The sequence below is a fragment of the Tachypleus tridentatus genome, chromosome 13, assembly GCF_004210375.1.
Source record: "Tachypleus tridentatus isolate NWPU-2018 chromosome 13, ASM421037v1, whole genome shotgun sequence".
NCBI classification, from domain to species: Eukaryota; Metazoa; Arthropoda; class Merostomata; order Xiphosura; family Limulidae; genus Tachypleus; species Tachypleus tridentatus.
In genome coordinates, this window is record NC_134837.1 from 160211616 (window position 1) to 160233732 (window position 22117).

The 22117-nt window shown below is 33.1% G+C and overlaps 1 protein-coding gene across 2 annotated transcripts in view; it reads right to left on the reverse strand.

Moving 5' to 3' along the window:
• LOC143236899 (eukaryotic peptide chain release factor GTP-binding subunit ERF3A-like) overlaps positions 1 to 22117 on the reverse strand; it is a 45634-nt gene that overhangs the window by 17668 nt on the left and 5849 nt on the right. For both annotated transcript variants that reach the window (XM_076475567.1, XM_076475568.1), the window contains exons 2-7: positions 12500 to 12580; positions 10076 to 10240; positions 9261 to 9294; positions 6151 to 6259; positions 5298 to 5447; positions 2315 to 2469 (exon numbers count right to left, since the gene is read on the reverse strand). In XM_076475567.1, the coding sequence (XP_076331682.1) occupies positions 2315 to 2469; positions 5298 to 5447; positions 6151 to 6259; positions 9261 to 9294; positions 10076 to 10240; positions 12500 to 12580 (694 nt within the window). The remainder of the gene's footprint in view (positions 1 to 2314; positions 2470 to 5297; positions 5448 to 6150; positions 6260 to 9260; positions 9295 to 10075; positions 10241 to 12499; positions 12581 to 22117) is intronic.

Genomic DNA, 22117 nt, shown 5'->3' on the forward strand with positions numbered 1-22117 from the left:
TGAATAAGTTGTTTGAGCATATTTGTGCTTTTGAGAAGAAATTGGAACTTTCCAGGTTCAGTTGAGAAGAGCCATATTGACCCATTTTACATGTCTTGCAACCAGGAAACTGGAATTTCCTAATCTGGATTGCACCAAATATGGAACCAGTGTACAAAAGCTGCGGATGAGTTTGCAAACAGATTTCCAGATTTCAGACAAACTGAAATTAGATTGAAATTGTTCGCTCAACCTTTTGATTTGGCAGTGGAAGATAGTCCTGATGATTGCCAAATGGAACTCATTGAACTGCAGGCTGACATGGACACTAAAAGGAAATTCTCTGAAAACAGTTTGCTAGACTTTTACAAACTCTGTAATGCGTGAAAAGTTTCCCAATTTGTCCCGTCATGCACAAAGAATTGCCTCCCTTTTTGGTAGCACCTACTGCTGTGAGCAATTTTTCTCCAAAATGAAGCTCATCAAAACCAAATGTAGAAGTCAGCTGACTGATGAACATTTGACCAGTCAGTTAAGAGTGGCAACCACTTCTGTCAAAGCTGATATTGACAAGCTCTGCAAGGACTCTAAATTTCAAGTGTTGCACTAAAATGATCACTCATGCAAAATATAAAATATTATTGCTTGCATTTTGAGAATTTTTTTTAATTTATTGTGCATGTACACGAATAAGCTTGTTTTTTAAGTGGCCCCGCTTGATTGATGAAGTTGGTTATATGGCCCACCGACGAAAAATGTTGCACATCCCTGGACTAGAGGAAAGGCAGCTGTTCAACACCAACTGCTGCTAAATATTGGGCTACATTTGCTATTGATTTACCAAGGAATAGTGGAATTCACCATTACCTGGAAATACTCCAATGGCTAAAAGAGTGACCATATTCAGTGAAAGATTTTGATCCTGTGACCTACAAATTGCTAGTCCAGTACCCTAAAAATCAGACCCTTAGAGATGGAATAAAAGGATTACAAAAACAAATAGGTCCAAGATTTAGATTATTGTTACTTGGGACACATTTATATTTTTAAAAATCTGAAAAAGTTCACAATATTCATTAACTTGTAGGAAGCATGTTTTTAATAATGAGGTTAATTTCTTCTTCAAGCTTTATGCATCAGTTCAAATAATCTTAGAATTTTGTGACAACTAGTGCATAGTGGGAATAATTTATAGTGAACATCAGAATTTAGTGGGAATAGATTTTATGATATATAAGAATATATATTTACTGATATTTTTTGGAACTAAAGCATTAAAATAAAAAGGAAATTTGTTCCTGATTTGTTGTATTTAAAAGCACATTGCATTGTTAAGAAGCTCAAAAAGAAGTTTTCAGCTATTTATGAATTATGACTAGAAAATATATCCAATAAGAAGGAACATATAATCAAATATAGAGAACTATCATTTCTTCTTTAATCACTAACATGCTAGAGAAACAACATACATTGGACTGCCTATATGTAGTCCAGGTTAAGAAAATTATCTCAATTTTATTTAACCCTTTCGCAATGAACTCAGTATAATATATGAGTTCATATACACATTTGCACACATTAAGTATTTACATAACTTTTGATATGGTATGTGTATTTTCAAAACATTTGGTAGATGTTTAGTAAAAATTGCAAGTTTCTGTACAAAAATCAGTTTTTTTATTAAATATTTTTACTAAAGATTTGTTTGTTGAAGTAAAGAGTTTGTTTCTTTACTAGTCCAAGTGCAAAGAGATTTCATATTATGATTAAAAACTATTCTTTGTTAGCAAAATCTTTATTATTTATTTAATCTCTAAAGCTGCTTAAATACATTTCAAAAATTTGTTTTCAGTAAGGCTATACTTTGTTATTTCCTTTACTCTAACTTTGTAGAGTGTTATTTGAACAATCTTGTAACCATTATAAAATAAATTAGGAAATAATATGTAGTCATTCTAGCACGAAAAAAGCATAACTTAACCCACTAAGACTAAAGTCTCATAACAAATACCTATGTTCATATACAGCATTATATTTTTATTATACTGACATTCCAGTTGTGCCTAGCTAACATTACATAACTTGCATTGGCATAGTGCATATGTAATCGTGTTACTTATGCAATAATATAAAACTGACCTTTAGCCTTCACCTGTCTTGGTTGTGTTTTAGTGAACAAGTATTTTGTAATATACAGTTATATTTTAAATGTTATACATTACATATATATAGATTATTAAAATGCAAAGTCAAAAAATGTGTGCAATGATACATAATTAAGAATAAAAACATTTTTAATTCAACATAACTTTTAGAACTAATATTGCATATTTACCTATCTTCAGCCCACTCAACAGTTGGATCATCCATTTTATTCACCAAAATTACTAAATGTTTTACTCCAGCTGTTTTTGCTAGCATAGCATGTTCTCTTGTTTGGCCTCCTCTTTCAAAGCCTGTTTCAAATTCTCCTTTTCTCGCAGAAATTACCTAAAGCAGGTTTTAAAACTTCAAGATTATATGCTTATGTAACAAAAATAATATCTTTGTACCTATAAAAATTACATTAATGCATATAAAATAAAAAGACCTTTCAGTATTTCTTGATAAGCAAAATTAACAATTTTATTACTAACTAACAATCAGGCATTAATATAAAATAAACAAGTGTATTATTAATCTTCAAAAAAGTAACACTGAAACTATTGTTTAAAAAAAATGCTATTAGAGATAGCAGAAAACTAGATATTATCATCTTTCAGTTTTATAGGGGTTGAATTATGTATCCTGGGTGTCTTCAATTTCAACAATAAATGGCAGCATACAATCCATATACACAAATATAAAACAAGTCAAATATATGTTCTAAAATTCATTACACTATTGGTTACCACACTTGTATCCAGAGCTCTAAATAGCTTTCTTCAATCTGTCAAAGTCCACACAGGAAAGTTCAATTATTTTAGAACACACTTTGGCAAGATGTTATTCTTCTCTATCTCTATTACCACTATAACTGTTGGTTATCACAGCTGTATCAAGAGCTTTTGAAAAAATTACAGTGTTGTTAGGACAATGGTTAAAAATTTGATTTAAGGCTAAATAGTGAAAGGTAAATCACAGGTGAAACAACAAAATTTTAATTTTCATATTTGGTACAATATTTCAGTGGAACAATTCTGGGAACACTTTGACGTTCCCTTTTTTTGCTTTAATAACTGCAGAATAACTGCATTGTTGCAACATATTTAATCAAAGTGTCCTTTGAGATTTTACTCCAAATGTCTCTAACACACACCCATAAAGTTTCTTTGGAAGTAATCTTTGGTTTGTCAATGTTTTTTATCTATCAAATCCCAGATCTGTTCAAATGGGTTAAGATCAGGGCCCCATGGGAATCATTGCATCATTTGAATAACTCCAGAAGCTTTTTTCTTATCTCAGCTAAGTAACTTCTGTATAGGTTGAGTGAATGTTGGAAGTCATTCTCTTCTTGGTAGTTGAATCCTTTACCAACATGTAAACCATTTAGTATACTATAATGAATCAGTATTTGATGGCACTTGTGCTGGTCCATTATTCCATCTATTTTGCAAAACTCTCATTTCACTTCAGCAGAAAAACACCTCCAAACCAACACACTGCCTCCCAAATGCTTCATGGTAGGTACTATGCATTGAGATTTTTTTCACCTTTCAACATATTTCAAATTAGGACACATCTATCAATAACACCCTTTCACAAACTGACCAACTTTTTGTACCTTTTAACAAATTTCAGTCTCTTGACAATATTTGAGGATCTAAGTTTTGTAACTTCTACATGACCAAGTCTTCTTGATTCTACAGATCTGGACACTTTTCAGTCATTTGGTACATGACCATTTATCTCATGCCTGAGGTAAGTGGCAGGCTTCCTTCTGTTCTGAAGGCTGCATAAACTAAGATATTTAACATTAGTATCATTAGGTTTAAGTGTTCTGCCTTTTCCTTTCATATTTTCAAATTTACCTCTCTTGTCCTCACAAACTAGGGTGTACTTGAATGCATTTGGGGTGCATTTTAAGTCTGTAGCAATTTGACAGAAAGTCCAACCAGCATCACTTACAGCTTTTATGCAAACTCTCTGTTCTATAGAATTCTCTACGCTTTTATGGCTGTGGCATAACAACAAAATTTAATATATAGTATTAAACACTCTTTTTTATCAAGGTGTATTTATGTAGCACTATGAAATTGTTTTCTTCTAGTATATACTGGTATCATATGCTAGCTCCTTTCTATATAGTTAAGACACTGCATAGGGTACCATGACAATTATTTCAGACTCTAAATTTGACTATATTCCTTCAAACAGAACCTTTATGATATACCCTTGGTACAAGTATATGAGTATATTCTAAAGAATAGGTATTCCAGAACTGTCTTATTAAACTGTCAACAGGGATCAGTGAAGCATTACCATAGTGTTGAAATTTATATTCTGTAATGGCATGGAAGAATTAATCCCATAGAATGGAAAGAATGACAATATTCTTTTGCCCTAACACTTTTGCAGAGATACTGTAATTGACTCCTTTTAATTAAGGACCACACAGGTGGGTTCAATTACTTTGGAACACCTTTTGATAAGGCAAACTATTTTTTTTTTATATATCTGCAATTACAAGCTGTGACACTTAAATAGTGCCTATTATGATTAAACTCAAATGCATCATAACTTCACTTTTACTTTCAGTAACCTCATTGAGGTCTAGAACATTCTACAAGCTACAAGGCATTATGCTGTAACAATACATAATTAACTAAATGCGAAAAATAGAGTGTTTAAGTTATGTGACATCAATTAATAATAAATGATTCATAAACAGTTACATAAGTAAACTTTCCAAAGTTATCACTTTTAAAAATACTTAATTTAACATTCACACTTCATAACCATTTAGATAATAAACCTCTCATTAATCTTAAATAAAAAAGTCACATACATCTAACACCATCAGCAACATAACTAATGCAAAACATGCTATTAAATCTCTTATAGTACTGCAGTTCTCAAACATTATCTACATGCCCAATCGACAAAGTAATGCTATTCTTAAAATACGAGTCTACAAAGTTTATTAATGTTATTAGTAATATTTAAACTTATTTAAAACACAATCAAGAAAATATGCAGCATTACATTGAAACTGGATATTAAAATCAACACAATCAAGATTGTACAACAAAATTATATTAAAACAAAAATATTTCAAATTAGATGCAAAGTACTAAAACAACTGCCAAAATGTAAAAGCAAAAGAAATTAGTTCTCACCAATACAGCTAAGTCAGCTTGACAGGCCCCACCAATCATGTTAGGAACAAAACTCCGATGCCCTGGAGCATCAAGAAGAGTAAAACGTTTGTGCTCTGTTTCAAAGTAAGCACGCCCAACTTCCACTGTTTTTCCTTTGTCTCTTTCTTCCTGTTTATCAGTGATATTAACCAATATGTAAAACTAATGTTTTTTATAACAAAAAACTTTAATATTTACCTTATGAATTCATAATATTTTCACATACCCAGGTGTTAAGAGCTCCAGTAAAATTATAGATCTCATACCTGATTTTGTTCAATTACTCAAACGTTATCACAGTGGTAAAACTTGGTATCAAACAGGTAATAAACAATGTGAATCCCCCACGTAAAGGATTTTTAACAAACGCTTTCTTTGTTCTACAGAGAAGTTAATTACTCAACTATAATGTCCCTAGCTCTACTATATTTAGAAGTGAATAAAATCACTAACTAGTATATTTTATTAAAACTCAAGGTTATATGAAACCAAAAGCCATTCTGGTATTTCTTTAATCTTTCCAGCTGTTGAACATTATTAATAACCAAAACTGAAACAGTACACAGGGCTAGATTTAACAAATATCATTATAGTATTTGATCAAAAATATCTATTTAACTCACAGGAATATTCAAAATCAATACATTTTATATATTTGAAATATTGATTAAAACATTTCACTTGTGTATTTACAAAACAAGAAATTAATCAGAAACTCGTCTCTGTTCTTCTTTTGTGTTGATTTTTTCATCAACAGTTATTAAAACACAGCTTTTATTCTACCACAAATAAATTCCATTCATTTATAAAACAATGCTATAGTAAAACTCACCTGGTTGGTATCTAAAGCCCACGATAAATACCACGATTCTCTGTTCTTCTCCTTAGCTTCACGTTCATACTTCTCAAGAGTTCGTTTATCAACCATACCAGTCAAATAACTGTCATTAGAGACAAACAACTGCTATAGAAATTGCCCACAAAAACTAATTTTCTAGAAATGGGTGAACATATACTCTCTTATGTAAATAAAATGACTGAAGTATAATAACGAACTAAATTATATCCATTTTATATTATGATTTTATCATGTTTAAAAATATTTATTAAAGTTAAAATATAGTGACTAATACTTTCTGTTGTTGCTGTTCAGCTTACCAAATGATTCATAGATATTTGATCATAATAAGAACCACATTACAACTTGCAAACCATAAACTAGGCCTCATAATTACTCATTAAAAGCAATTTCCTCACATATTTTTCTCAAGTGTCCTTCCCAATCCACTCATACTGACCAAACATTTCAGAAAAAAAATGAGTAAGCATTCCACAAAAGTATTTTATATTTGAAATTATGTTGTGTTTCTAACAAAATACATGAAGAGTGCACAGAAGGTTCAGACAAGTACTGTCAATGCACGTGGGAGAATTTAAGCTTTATTTTGATTACTTTTATCTCTGCTCACTCCTACATATCAACATTTTAGTTTTTCTTTCAGTCATCTCTTAATTGATTCATATAAAAATCAAACGAATCATTTGCTTAAAAAAATGAAATTGTACATCTGTTACTATGCAGCACCACATTGAAGACTGCATAGGAAGTTCATCAAATTTAGTTTAGAGTGGGCAGAATAATCTTCAAAGCAGCAGCCTTTTCTTAGCTTTTTAAAAAAAACTGTGATAAAAGGTAAGCCAAAATTAACATAAAATGTGTTTTGGACTATGTTATAACTATTATAACTACAAAACTCCACATATTAGCCACATAATGTTGTATATGGTATAGTCAGCATAACTAAATTAGTAAAGATTTAATTTATAAAGCTGTACTCTCATATGAAGGATATTGCAAATCAAATCTTCATAATGACCAAGCCTTAGGTAATGAAACTTTTTTTTTTAAATTGCTATAATGAAATTTCTTGGCAAATGCCTAATGTTATTTCTCTTGTTAAGCCTTACTTATGGTATAGTCCTTTGAGCTAAATCTAAGCAAGGTCAACTTCAAGAAAAGGTAACTAAATTAAAAAAAAACATCAATACTGAAATTTTTTATTTGAAAAAACTATTTTTATGATAAAAACTTCTTGACTGGATCAAAAACTTTTGACTCTGAAACTGAAGGCAATCATCTCAATTACATTAGAATACACTGTGGAACCTAGAGCTTTACACAATATTAATGTGTTACATTATTATATTTTTATTCATTTCTTATCTTTCATAATATTTATCCTTCTTCACAATTTGGGAAAACTATTGCAACAGTACATTATTGTCAACAGTTACATTACAGTTGTTAGTCAATGAATGAAATATATTTGTGAAAACCAACAACTTCAAAGGGAGTAATACCAGACACTAATAGATTTCATTAATAAAAGACCTGATCTACTTTCACCAGGCAAAACAATTATTCTGCCTTCTGCTTTCACAGGTAATTCACATAAAGAACAGTATTTCCAAGGTGCAATAGGAACTGTTAGAAAATTTAGTCAACCCAATTTTTCCTTTATTACATTTATGTGCATTAAATAGTCTAAAATCCACTTAGTATGTGTGGAAAATTAAAATGTTCCAAAAAAAGTTTGAGGATTATATATGAAGAAAATAACTGCAAATGCAAATTGATATCTTGCATACAAAAGAAGAAATGATTGGAAAGATTTCAAATTAAATTCAGAGAATAAAAATCACAAGTAGTTACCTTTTACACTTAAAATACAATACCCATATCAATGCTGAAGTGTGTTCAAGTGTAAAGTACCTTTTTACATACATTTACAAGTGATATAATTGTAAAAAATTCAAATTCAACAGCATATCCAAAATAAAAATTTAAAATGGAATGAAATAATTTGAAATATATGGTTAATCACATAATAAGGTTAACTGTCCATTTTCCAATAGTAGAACAATTATTCTTTTATTGTTGGGTAAGAAGAGCAAGCACTGATGAAAAAGCATAACTAGAAAACATTAACTATACAGTTTAGAGATTTTTCCACAAAGGATGTTTCACATATAGACATTCCAAATCATTAAGTGTGGGAAAACTCTAGTAAAGCATGGAAGACAAGATAAAGTGGGTGCAGAAATCATTACCAGTTGTCTACATGCTATAAATTCTTCTAAAAAAGAAATGCTACCCGAGATTGTTTTCATCACACGCGAAAGAAGCCGTTTCATTTGAAAATTTAAGACTGTTAAAGGAAGTATTTGTTCTACTTGAATTTTCTTTATAATGATATGGAATGGAAAGATGCCTCAAAAAGGTTACAACTTTTAAGATGCAAGTTAAATGAGACAAGATTTTTGCTTATTCATGTTTCTGACAATAAAGAAAACTTTAGAACAACTTTAAAAAGACCGATATTAAAATTAGGAAAAATGGACATGTTGATTAGAAACTAAGAGATTAAGGAAAAGTTAGTAAATGAACTTCATTTCATATTCAAAAATATTCACATTAATATGACTGAGAGAGAATATTGAGGTCAGGCCTAATCTAAGAATTTTGATCCCAAGAATTAATATGATGCTATCCGCTCCAGTGCCATTCAACATGTGAATGCAGTTTTCAATAAAAATAACTTTTGCAATGACTATCAATAATGCTCAAGGCTAAATATTCTATCAAAATGGACTGGATTTATCAGACACAATTTTCAGCTATGGACAACTTCATATTGAATTTCCAAGAGTCAAAGTTTAAAGATATCAAAGTTAAAATTTTAGAAAATAACAGAGAAAACTGACTAATAAAAGTTATTGTAAAAGAAAGTGTAGTCTACAAAGAAATTTTGCAGAAATAAGAACGTATTCAAAACAGTATTAATGCAAGTTACATTGGTATTTCTAGTCTTGTAATATTTCAAATGAATTTCAAGATATAAGCAGATGACTATATAATGGAACTTTATGAAATTCACTTACAGAAGCTGCCCACCTATGGTTGACTTTCCAGCATCTAAACAAATGAAGAGAATAACAAATGTTCTTTATCTTCTGTTAGACCATATAAAAAGAATTATCACTTAATCAAGAAAATGTGAAACTACTGAATAGTTTTATGCAGTATTGTATGGTTAATCTTAAGCTGCCTCTGTGTCCATTTGAACAAGTCAGTATCTTAAGCAGTCTGTTAAGCCTAGTTTATCTTATCTAAATTAATTTTTCTCAATGTTTTTCACTCTATGCAGGCTTATAAAATGGCCCAAAGAGCCACACACTGAATAAAAACAAAATAAATGAGTAACAATGTATTATATAATGAAAAATATGACGAATTATATCTTGCAACAAGAAATACAAAACTTTGTTATCATGCCTATAAACCTACCCGAGAACAATCACAAATGAACGTGCAAGTTGAAATAAACAATAATGCACAAAGTATCAGTATTCCTTAACAATTTTTGTTTTAGTACTTAAGACTTAAATGTCAGGTATATCAATGGAAAGCTACTGTAGTGTTTCTTAGTTTCTATATTCTTTAGATGTTAAAAAACTACAGTAAGAAAACTTCTTACAATATCAGTAACAAATTAATTGAGAAAACTAAGTTTTCACTCTGATGTTAAATCCTGTTTTCAGGTACATTAGAAGCAAAATTCAACAAATTACTTGCTTATATGTATAATACATTTGGTAATGGTTACATTTTACTCAAACTTTTATTTAGAAATGTATATAAAAATACAGTCCACTAGAACAAAATACCTAACATATATAATAAACTTAATACCTACCTACATGACCAATAAAAACAATATTAACATGTTCTTTCCTTATTCTCTGTTGTTCATCTTTAGATTTCTTTTTCTTTGGCTTTGGAGTGGACTGAGGTTCCAAACTTTCATCATCATCTGCTGTTTCAATGTTATTTGTCTCATCTACATCTGCTTCTTCCCAATCTGAAACATTTAAAGTTAACATCAAAAATGTATTTCTCATAATAACATCAAAGAGAGCCCAATAATTAGACATATGGATTAATTTTCATACACACCTTGTCTAGGTAACTAGTGATAAAACCCAGAAAACTGAAGGATCCTAATGGAAAAAAGTTATCTATCACCTCTGAAGGAATTAATGTTGGCAACGTAATACTTCAAGATGAAAAATAGTAGTCAGATTAACTGATGAAAAGGATTCATCCCCTTCCCTGGCTACTATTGTTAAGTATGAAGGATCTGTCTTGTGAAAGGAGGACATAGGTTAAAAGGTAGTGTCCTGTGCACAGGTAGCAAAAACAACTCCAACTGTCAACACTAGCAATCCAGCAGCAACAAAAAATAATCCTTAAAGGAAAGGTAATACATGGAATTAATAGATGTAATAAATTAATAAATGGATGATCAGAAAGAGCATCCATGATCACTTTAATATCCCTATTAGGTAACTGGAACAATCAATTGGGATGGACTCAAAATAAACTAAGAAAGCCAGACAGCAACATGGACTCAAATAATTTTTCAACCTCTGGGTATCTGTAGGTAGTTGACAATGATACTGTGGAAGATGCTAAACCTTGTAAAAAAAAAAGAGCCTGGACAAAATGGGTTCAAATTCCTAGTAATACACCTTTGTTGACGTGTGCCGTTTTATTATTTTATGAATTTATGTAAAGAAATTTTGAACCAAATTGTAGGTTATAATTCAGACTTTAATATCATGTATGAGTTTATTTCTTAATTTAAATATAAATATTGAACAAACACATCTAAATATAGATTTTAGTGAATCATGATAGGTTGAATGCAGAACTGTTTAAAATTAGATGCTCGTGATGTCAAAATACTACGTCTCTAGTTTGTACTAATTAGAAACTGGAATTACTAATACTAACAACCTAGAATATAAAATAAGAATCCCATAACTTTGTATTTTGCTGATATGGGTTATGCACTGAATAAAACAGTGGCCCCATTCACCTCTTTCCATTTTTGAAAATTGTCCCTTATGTATGCTTACTTCAATATATGACATGATTAACCAACTGACAGCTAAGAATGTCCCCCTAGTGGTTTTCTCAGTCATTTAAATCTGTGAAAAGGCTATCACATTCTTTTGAATCAAGATTTCAAGGTAGGTAGGTTGTGTGTTTAATCAGCACAAAGTTTCATATTTTTTTAAACCTAAACAAGTTACTAAGCATAATAAGTTATAGTGGAATTCTGTGGTATCAGTGTAGTTATTAAAATTTTTTTGGTTATTCAACTATATATATAAAACCTAAAAAAAATTTGTTAGATATCCTTCATGTGCAAAATTTTAATAGGCTTAGCAACTTGTATCCAGCAGTAACCGAGTTCAAAGGTTGTAGTGAGAAGAGATCATTGTCAATATATAACAATAAGTAAGCTTCATAATTTATTTCGAAATAATAATAATCTATATACATATATAATGTATAATAATTGAAATATGACAGTATATTACAAAACAATAGTCAACTAAAACACAACCAAGACAAAAGACTAAAGGCCAGTCTTATATTATTGGATACGTAACATGATTACACATGTACCACATCAATGCAAGTTATATAATGTTACCTAAGTATGACTGGAATGTTAGTATAATAATAAAAAAGTATATACATGTTCATATACAGCATTATGTGACTTAAGGCTAAGTAGCCTAAGCTGGGTTTTTTTGTGATAGAATGACTACATATTACATTTATTTCCTAATTTTTTTATAATACTTATGAGATTGATCAAGTGACAGACCCTACATAGTTAGAGTATATAATGAAGTATAATCTTGTAAAAGCAAATGTTTGAAATGCATTAAGAAGATTTTTGAGATTAAGCAAATATCTGAGATTTTTGGGATGTAGAAGCTTTATAATCATAACATGAAATAACTTTGAACTCAGAATAGTAATAAAACACAATTTTCACAAACAAATATTTCATTCTAAAAAAATCTACATTTTTTGTACAAAATACTTATAATCTTTACGAAATGTCTACCAATTCTGTGAGATACACATATTGTAGTTCAAATACTTAACATGTGCAAATGTGTAGATGAACTCATGTATGTTATACCAAGCCTGTCATGAAAGGGTTAATGGTGCAGCTGTTTTCAAATAACAAAGTATTACCAACAATTTGTTTTTCCCCCAAAGTCTAACCTCATAAATGAAGGAGTTCATAACTTACCTGCTGGAGCCTCATCTGCTCCACTAATTTCATCTGTGTTTTCTTCAGGTGACTCTCCATTACCTTTCTCTGGTGGAGGATCTGCAAATAAACCAAGTTATGAACTTTCCATACTTTTACACATTTGTTTCATACTGCTACAAATGAACAATTCATATGATTTTACCTCTGCTTATGAACATTTTAATTTTCTCATTCACAAACAAGAAAAATAATTAATATTAATCATATGGAGAATTGTAATAAATAAACCATGGTTTCATGACCTTCTATGAATATTTGTATTCAAATGCTTTGATTTTTTCTGTAATATGTTCTTTTCACTTGCATATCAACTATAAATCACAACATTCTTGAATATGATTTAGCTTTATTCTACTTTCTTTATAAGTTGTGTTGTGAAATGAAAACAATGTTATTTTCATTTGGGAATTTATTAAATTCCAATCATTTTGAGTTTTGAAAAAAAATTTTTTATTGTAAGATATACTTGGAAAGAATTTAATTTAACAAGTCGTACTATATAAACATCTCTCACTTTGGCTACTGGCAAGTTTTATGCAATTTAATTTAATTTGTTATGATGATTTTTGATAACTATTAAACTGGTAACAATTTGTCTTTATATAACTATTGGTGCTGATTAAGTGCATCTACACATGAATCCAACATCATGATACACATAGGTAAAATGTTTTGGGCACAAGAAGTCCAATTCCCACAAACCAAAGAAACTAGAGGTTTGCTGTAGGTGGAGAGACAACAAAATTGAGTAAACAAATCATTTTTTATGTTAAATGGAAAGGTATATTATTTAACACATGAAAATCTGGTAAAAAAAAACTGAAAGTAATAATGCTGTTATAGGTTTTATTTCCTATGTACTATGATAGGAATACTACAAATGTTGTTGTCCACAAATCTTTAGTTATGACACACAGTGAAGTGAGAAACTTAAAAAGTGCTAAGTCATTTAATTCCAATTAACATTCATGTATAAATCATGCTTCTTGTTGCAAATAAAAATAATTCTAAATATTTTTTTTACCTGCCTAGAGTGTGTGTATATTGATTACTTATTACATGCCACAAGTGTTACATCACTTGATGTATGCTCACCAACAGGAGAAAAGTCATATTCAAATTACTGAATACTTATCTTTAGTAATGAAATACTTTAAGACAATGATAAATACATTTATTCACTCATTAATGATTATGATATATATGGAAGACAGTTTTGTTTCCATCTTTAAACTGTGAGTATTCTTTGGCACATAAATCCAACCTGTGCATGTAAAGTAATTCTGATATGTTTTTGCTTATTGGTATCCCATACTTAGGGCTTAATTTTCAGTAAATTATTAATGTATTTTACATTAATTGTCAGATACTATTTAACAAAGAAATATATTTGCATGTTCTTATAAAAAAAATGCAAAAGCTCTCCAAAAATAATTATTATGAAAAAATTTCTTAAATACTATTACAATCTAAGATGAGGTGTATTCCTTGCAATTATACAAGTTTCTTTAAATAGCATTGTCCAGCTTCATGTTATTTTTATCATCTTCAAGCCCTAATCCAACCCTCAACAAACTAAGCAAAATGCAAGTGCTATGAGTGATAATATAGAAAAAAAACAACACAAAGTATAAGCAGCATGTTTATGAAACCTAAAGTATTAATTTAGGTGCACACCTTGTATGTTTTTTTCTAAATATTATTATAACTATTTTTAACTGCAAAACTTCAAAATAATTTTTTCTCTAACTTATTTTCATATCAATCATATCACAAGAAATAAAAATTTTGAAATTGCTTGATTATATCACATCTGAGATACTAATAATGATTTTATAGCTTTCTGATTGACTTTATTATTAAACTTAGTAGTAGTGTGTAAGTATAAATAAACAACGAAAGTATTACAAATTTATCATTAGTGCTAGATGTCCAGTTGGACCCACCCCACCCCCACCATCCTGGAACATCTATTTTGAACAGGTTTCTCAAAGTACAGATCTCTAACAAGCTTTAACATAGTTTACAACATTTATGACTCGCATATCTAACATTTTTTAACTAACAGTACTTACTCCATCTACCTGGCTCTAACATTTCTCTATTTTATTTGCTTTATGTATATCATTGTTCATCAAATGCCATGTACCGATTTCTGAATGTGTTCTGAAACAATTTTATTTCTATAAATGAAATACTACTACTGATTTTTTAATAAGTTTATTCTTGGTATTTTTAGGGTGATAATGTTTAACTTTTTTAAAAACTTGTTTGAAAATATCACTAAGTGATATGTTTATTTTCATCGACAGTATTTCAGTAGTTTTAGTAAAACTTGATGGAGAAACCCATGGAATACTGTTGATGTTATTACTTTCAGGTTGTTATAGGTTTTGTATTACTTTGAATGTGTGATACATTCTCAAGTACAAATTAATAGGATGTATACAATACTTTACTTCTAAAGGCAGGATTTCCTCTTGTTTTTCATATATTTTTGCCACAAATTGTATGGGAATTTTATATGTTAATTCTAAGTACTTACACAATTTTCACTCAAATATATTTCATTATCAACATTTTGTCATATTCTGACACTTAATGTAATTCATGAAGAAAACTGGTGATATTTTTTATTCTACACAACTGCAGTGTTACCAGTAAACAAAAAATAAATTTATACTTGTCAGTTTTTAACCAAATTTTCACACCTATCTTAAAGAATAACCTTATGAAAGTATCACCCTATTAAGAATATATTATCAATTTCTTGGTTTTCAAGTATTTCTCTGAGCTCCTGTATAAGACTTTGGTGAAACCTTACAATACAATTTCAAGTGTTTAATCATTTAAAAATGAAACACAACTTTGAAAATAGCTATGAAGATTTATGTAGTGTTGTTCTTCATCTCAAACAGTTGGCAGATGGGGAAAAAAAAAAAAGAGTCAAACAAGATGATTGCCTTGACTCTGAGTTTGTTAAAAAAAAAATTGGGAAGTTTATACAACAGTAAGACTCCTGGGCCAGATAATGTCTCCAAGAGTTTTGAAAAAAAATTGATTTTTTTTTTGGAAGTCCTTGAATAATTGGCAGGTGTCGAAGGATTGAAAGTTAGCTAATAATACTCCCCTTTTCAAAGGAGGTAATAAAAATTGTCTCAGTAACTATAGGCGTATTAGCCTTATATATATAATCAGTTGTGGAAAATATTTTGGAAAGTCTGGAAAAAATGCTTCTTTGAAAAGGTATTTAATAAAGTTTAGAATTTCATTAGGTAGTCAACATATTTCACTAAGGGAAAATCTTGTCTTATAAATATTTGACATTTTTTAAATAGGTTACTGTTTGCATATTTGGAGGTAAAATTATATATTTGGTTATCTGAACTTTTAGAAAGCATTTAACAAGGCACCACAAAAGGCTTTTTAAAAAATGATTAACTCTGTAAATGTGAGGGATAAGTCAGCTAATTCTACAGAAGAATGGCTCAATGGAAGAAAGCAGAGGTTTTAAATAGAGTTCAAACTGGATCAGTTATAAATGGAATACACCTTGGGGCTCAGAATCTGTGCTTTTTTTATTTACATAAATGATACAAGAAGGAAAAGTTAATAAACTACTTAAGTTTGCAGACATTAAGATCGTGAGTTTTGCTATCTGTGAAGAGGATACTGTTGCTTTATGAAAAGATTTATATAATTTAGTAAGTTGGGTAAATAAATGGTAGATAGGTTTTAATTATAATAAATACAAAATCATATATGTGGGTTTTCACAATTAAAATTATAAGTGTAATTTAAATGGGAATATCCTTAACAATATCATGAAAGAAAGGAATCTTGGTGGAATGGTTGATCAGTCTCTGAAACCCATTTAACAGTGTGCTGTTACCAGTGAAAGGTCAAATATAATTTTAGGTTCAATCTACAGAAATATTGAATACAAGTCTAGTGGTTACAATTTCATTACACAAGTCAGGCCACAATTGGAATATTGTGTTCAATTTCAGGCTTTTTATCTTAAGGGCACTGAATTGTTAGAAAGAGTTCAGAGGACTACAAAAAATTAAGGTCTCTGAAAATGTATCCACTCTGATTGATTGATTCATTTAGTGTTTTATGGCACAAAGCAGCGAGGCTATCTGCGCCAGACATTCGGTAAAAATGTAAAATAAATAAATGTACTAATAGACATAAATGGAAATGAAGGTAGAACAAAAAAGTATAAAACCAATGTTGACACCTAGTCTACAATGTTAAGATAGAAGGCAGAGTATAAGAAGTTGTAAGGAATTTACTCTAGCAAAAAGGTAATGATCATAACCCGCCAGGAAGACAAACAGGTAAGTTCAAGAACCACCGTCAATCACCTGAAGTTGGTCTTTCCAGTCCTGGTTCCAGGTTATGTGTCATAGCAACCAGTATCAAAATGTAAAAGAATAGAAGTTTTAAAAGATACATAGCAAAATTGTAACAATGAGTAGCCAAGTGTCCAGTAAAAAGATAAAGTCAAGTAAATGGAGTAAAATTTGTAAAAGTAAATGAAGGTAAAAACAAAACAGCAATTAAAACAGAAAATGGTGTAAAAACCAATGGTGACATCCAGTCAACAAAGTTGTAAAGGACTACCTGTAGCAGAATGGTAATGATCATAACCCGCCAGGAAGACTAACAGGTAAGTATAAAAACCACCGTCAGTCACCTGAAGTTGGCCTTTCCAGTCCTGGTTCTGGGTTATGAGTCAATATGGCCAGAACTAAAAAGTAAAGTGGTAAAAGTGTGAAATGATATGCAGCAAAAGTATAATAACAACTCGCCAAAACGACTAACGAGTAGTTCAAACGGATAGTTCAAACAGTAGCGTTAGTCACTTGAAGTTGGCCTTTCCAGTCCTGGTGTCGAGTTATTTAATGTTCTGGCCATTGTCCAATGTCATATTGAATGAGAGAGATTAAAACTGTGAAAAAGGAACCACAATTAAAAAGGTGTAATGAATAAATATGCAACACTTAAATGAGATTAAAAAGATTAATGGCCATTAAAAAATTAAAAACATTATCAAGTTGGACAGAGTCACCATCACCAATAACTCTGTCCAATGTTACAGACTGACCCTGGGAAAAAATATGTTTAAAATATTGCCGTCGTTGAGAATTGTAACGATGGCAAGAAAGTAAAACGTGGCTGATAGTGATTTGAGTGTTACACAAACTACACATTGGTGCATCAGTTCCAGATAAAAGAAAATGATGAGTTAAAAAACTGTGACCAATGCGTAGCCTAGTGAGAACAACTTCCTCCTTCCAAACTTTACGGAAGCTAGATGGACAAAGTCCAATTTTGGGTTTGATTTGAAAACGTTTGTTGTCGCGTTGCTCACTCCAAGTGGACTGCCAGCTGGCACGGAGCTGAGCCTTGAAGACAACACCATAGTCCATGTACAGAATAGGCATAGGAGTGATGGTGCTGAAGCAGACATATTTAGCTGCCATGTCTGCAAGCTCGTTCCCTCGAATACCAAAATGGCCTGGTATCCAGAAAAACTGGATTGAAGTAGCTGCTAATGAGAAATGGGCCAGTCGGTTTCGAATATCAGCGAGAATAGGATGTGAGCTGACGTGTAGCGATTCCAAGGCAAGTATAGAACTAAGCGAATCAGTATAAATAGTGCAGTTGGAGTACTGCTCAGCTGCAATATGATCCAGGGCAAGAGTATTGGCATAAAGTTCAGCAGTGAACACAGAAGCTGTAGAAGGAATTCTGCGCACAACTACTGACTTATAGCAAACCATAGCAGAGCCCACTGAATTACCTGATTTGGAACCATCTGTATAAATGGGAACTGAATGACTGTTTGAAAGATATTCATTGAATAAAAGACGGTACTTCCAATCTGGAGTATCTGCCTTTTTTAGGTGACTGAAAGAAAGGTCACATTTGGGGGCTGTAATAAGCCATGGTGGGATGGGCCGACCTGTGGAATCTGCAATGTTATCCAAGGACAGACCCAATTCATCCAATTGCGCCCGGATGCGAAGGCCAAACGGAGCAATGACAGATCGTCTGTTCTGAAAAAGTACTGCCCACCGAGGAAGAAAAACACATTTCCAGGTGGGATGCTTTGGTAAGGAATGAAGTTTCGAAGTATATTGTAAAGATAGTTGCAAACGGCGAAGGTGTAGAGAAGGTTCATGAGATTCAATGTATATACTTTGAACTGGTGAGGTACAGAAAGCCCCAGTGCAGAGTCGAAGTCCTTGGTGATGAATGGGGTCCAGCATCTTTAAGGCCGAGGGTCTGGCAGAGCCATAGACCATTGATCCATAATCGAGTTTCGATCTAATAAGAGCACGGTTACTTTTAACACTGAACAGCGATCTGCCCCCCAACTGGTAGAAGAGAGAACACGGAGGATGTTCAATGCTCTTGTGCATTTGACCCGAAGCTGCTTTAAGTGTGGTATAAAGGTCAGTTTACGATCAAAGATAAGCCCCAAGAACTTGGTCTCCGGGACCACTGGCAGCAAAACTTCACCGATATGAAGTTCAGGATCAGGGTGAATACCCCGTCGACGGCAAAAGTGCATGCATACAGTTTTGGAGAGAGAAAAATTAAAGCCGTTCGCCAGAGTCCACTTCCGTACACAATTGAGGGCAGTTTGTAGTTGCTGCTCAATATATCTCATGTTTGACGACTGACATGAGATGTGAAAGTTGTCGACATACAGCCCATTCGCAACAGTGAGAGGGAGTTGTTCAGTGATGGCATTTATCTTTATACTGAAGAGTGTAACACTCAATACACATCCTTGAGGGACTCCAAGTTCCTGTACAAAAGAACGGGAAAGTGTCGAACCCATACAAACTTGGAATCTCCTGTCCATTAAAAATTTTTTAATAAACATGGGTAGATGGCCATGTAACCCATATGTATGGAGGTCTCACAAAACGCCATACCTCCATGTTGTGTCGTAAGCCTTCTCTATGTCAAAGAATATTGATACAAGATGTTGGCGGTTGAGAAAGGCTTCTCTGATAGATGTTTCAAGATGAATTAGGTGGTCTGTGGTGGAGTGCTGTCGACGGAACCCACACTGGGTGGGCGAGAGGAGGTTGTTTGATTCAAGGAACCAAACAAGACGAGCATTAACCATCCTTTCTAATGTCTTACAGAGACAGCTCATCAAAGCAATTGGACGGTAGTTTGAAGGAGTCTTGGGATCTTTCCCTGGCTTAGAGAAAGGTAAACTAATAACCTGGCACCAGGCATCAGGAAAAACATTCTCCTGCCAGATCCGGTTGAAAACAATCAGAAGGACACCAAGAGAAGCAGGAGATAGATGGTGCAGCATGTCATAATGAATATCATCAGGTCCAACAGACGTACTGGCAGACCGATGAAGGGCCATTTTTAGTTCCACCAGGGTAAAGGGACAATTATAGTCAAAGAAACAGTCAGTTCGAGAGGAAAGAGGTGATCGCTTTGCCCGAGTCTTGATGGCCAGGAAGGTGGAGGAACAAGCAGAAGTGCTAGATACCCGGGAAAAGCTTTCACATAGAGTGTTAGCGATGTTCCGAACATCAGTCACCTCCTGACCATCAGAGAGTAAGATCGAGAGGGGGACAGAATTGTAGTGCCCATTAACCTTTCGAATCCTGTCGCGTATGATCTTGGAACTGGTGGTAGAAGATATGCTGGTTGTGAATTTAATCCAAGATTCCTTCTGGCTTTGACGTCTTATCCACCTAGCATGTGCACGGGCCCGTTGGAAAGCAACCCGGTTTGAAAGTGTGGGATATCTACGAAAAGTATCCCAGGCCCGCTTTTGAGCCTTCCGTGCTAAGTGGCAAGCAGGATTCCACCACGGACGAGGATATCGTGGGAAAACGTGTCGAGGTTTTAGGAATACACTGAGCAGCTGCATGTGTAATACAGTCAGTTACCGCTGCTACACAGTCGTCTATTGATGGCTGATTTACGATGACAGGATCAAGTTCTGCGAGAGCAGTGAAAGTGGACCAGTCTGCCTGATCCAGCTTCCACCGGGGCACGAGGGTCGGGTGGCATCGACCACGGCCAGTCTCTCTCAAATAGTTCGGAAAATGATCACTGCCTAGTGGATTACTGTCAACCCTCCATGAAAAATGGGAGAATAATGAAGGGGAGCAAACTGAGAGATCAATAGCTGTAAAGGACTGACTAGGTGCATGAAAGTAAGTGGAAGAACCAGTATTGAAAAGAGAAAAATTGTGATCAGAGAGGATCCGCTCTACAGATCGGCCCCTCCCATCAATAACAGCACTTCCCCAGAGGGGATGATGTCCATTAAAATCCCCTAGGATTAGAAATGAAGATGGCAACTGTTCAACGAGAGCAACAAGATCTGATTGATCAGGGGATAGGTACAGAGAACAAACAGTGATGGTATGACCCAAGGAAACACGGATGACTACAGCCTCCAAGGGTGTGTTGAGTGACAAAGACAGGGTGGGCACATGTTGATCAACCAACAGTGCCACCCCTCCATGTACTCGACCATCACACAACCTGTCAATTCTGTACAGAGAAAACTGCCAAATGGAGACAGTATCAGCAGTTTTGAGAAATGTTTCTTGTAAAGAAAGACAAACAGGATGGTAGGAAGCAATCAGTGTTTTGATATCATCCAGATTAGAACGTAAACCTTGACAGTTCCATTGTATCAAGGTAGCCATTTTTAAGAATGGGTAGGTGAAGTGGCTGGAGAACCCTTCGGTTTACGACCACGCCTTTTTTCTTTACTGTCTTTAGTCGGAGGAAGTCTATCAACCCCCATGGATCCTGCTCTGGGTCGGGTGGGCAGGTTTTTGTCATTGGAAGGGGAATCCAGTGACTGAGGATGCAAACGAATAATTGTTTTGTCTCTTGTGGTGGGAGAAAAAGATGTATCAGAAGAAATGCCTGTATTTGAAACTGAAGGACATGGATCTTGAGGTTTGTTGGAAGGTATGGGAGGAACAGAGATGGGTGTGGAAGTCGATTCATCAACCTTTTAACTACGGAGGTCAAAAGGCTTTTCATTTGTTTTGAAAACGATTCTCTTGGAGGCACAGAGAGATCTGTCTGCACTCCCACTGTAGTTGTGAAATGAAGTGCAGCAGCATATGTCCGAGATGGAGTTGTGGACAGCAATTTCCGAGCCTCAGGATAACTAATGTTATGTGTCGTTTTTAAACACTGCACCTCTTTCTTCCAACCATTTTGGGCAAGAATGAAAGTAAGAGGGGTGAGAACCATTGCAGTTTACACAATGTGGGTTCATGTCACAGTCATAGGCATCGTGGTCCTTGTCTCCACAACGAGCACATATCAGGGAACCACGACATGATGTCTTTTAGTGGTCTGACATTGGAAACATCGAAGAGGGTTTGGTATGTATGGCCGAACCCTGCAAATGAGATAATCTGCCTTGATGGTGGCAGGTGCACATGGTGAAGTAAATGTCAAAACGAGGGTATTTGTTGGCAGTGTAACTCCATCTTTGCGAGTGGAGATGCACCTCACTGCAGAAACTCCTTGAGTGGAGAGACCAGCGAGAATCTCTGACTTGGGAAC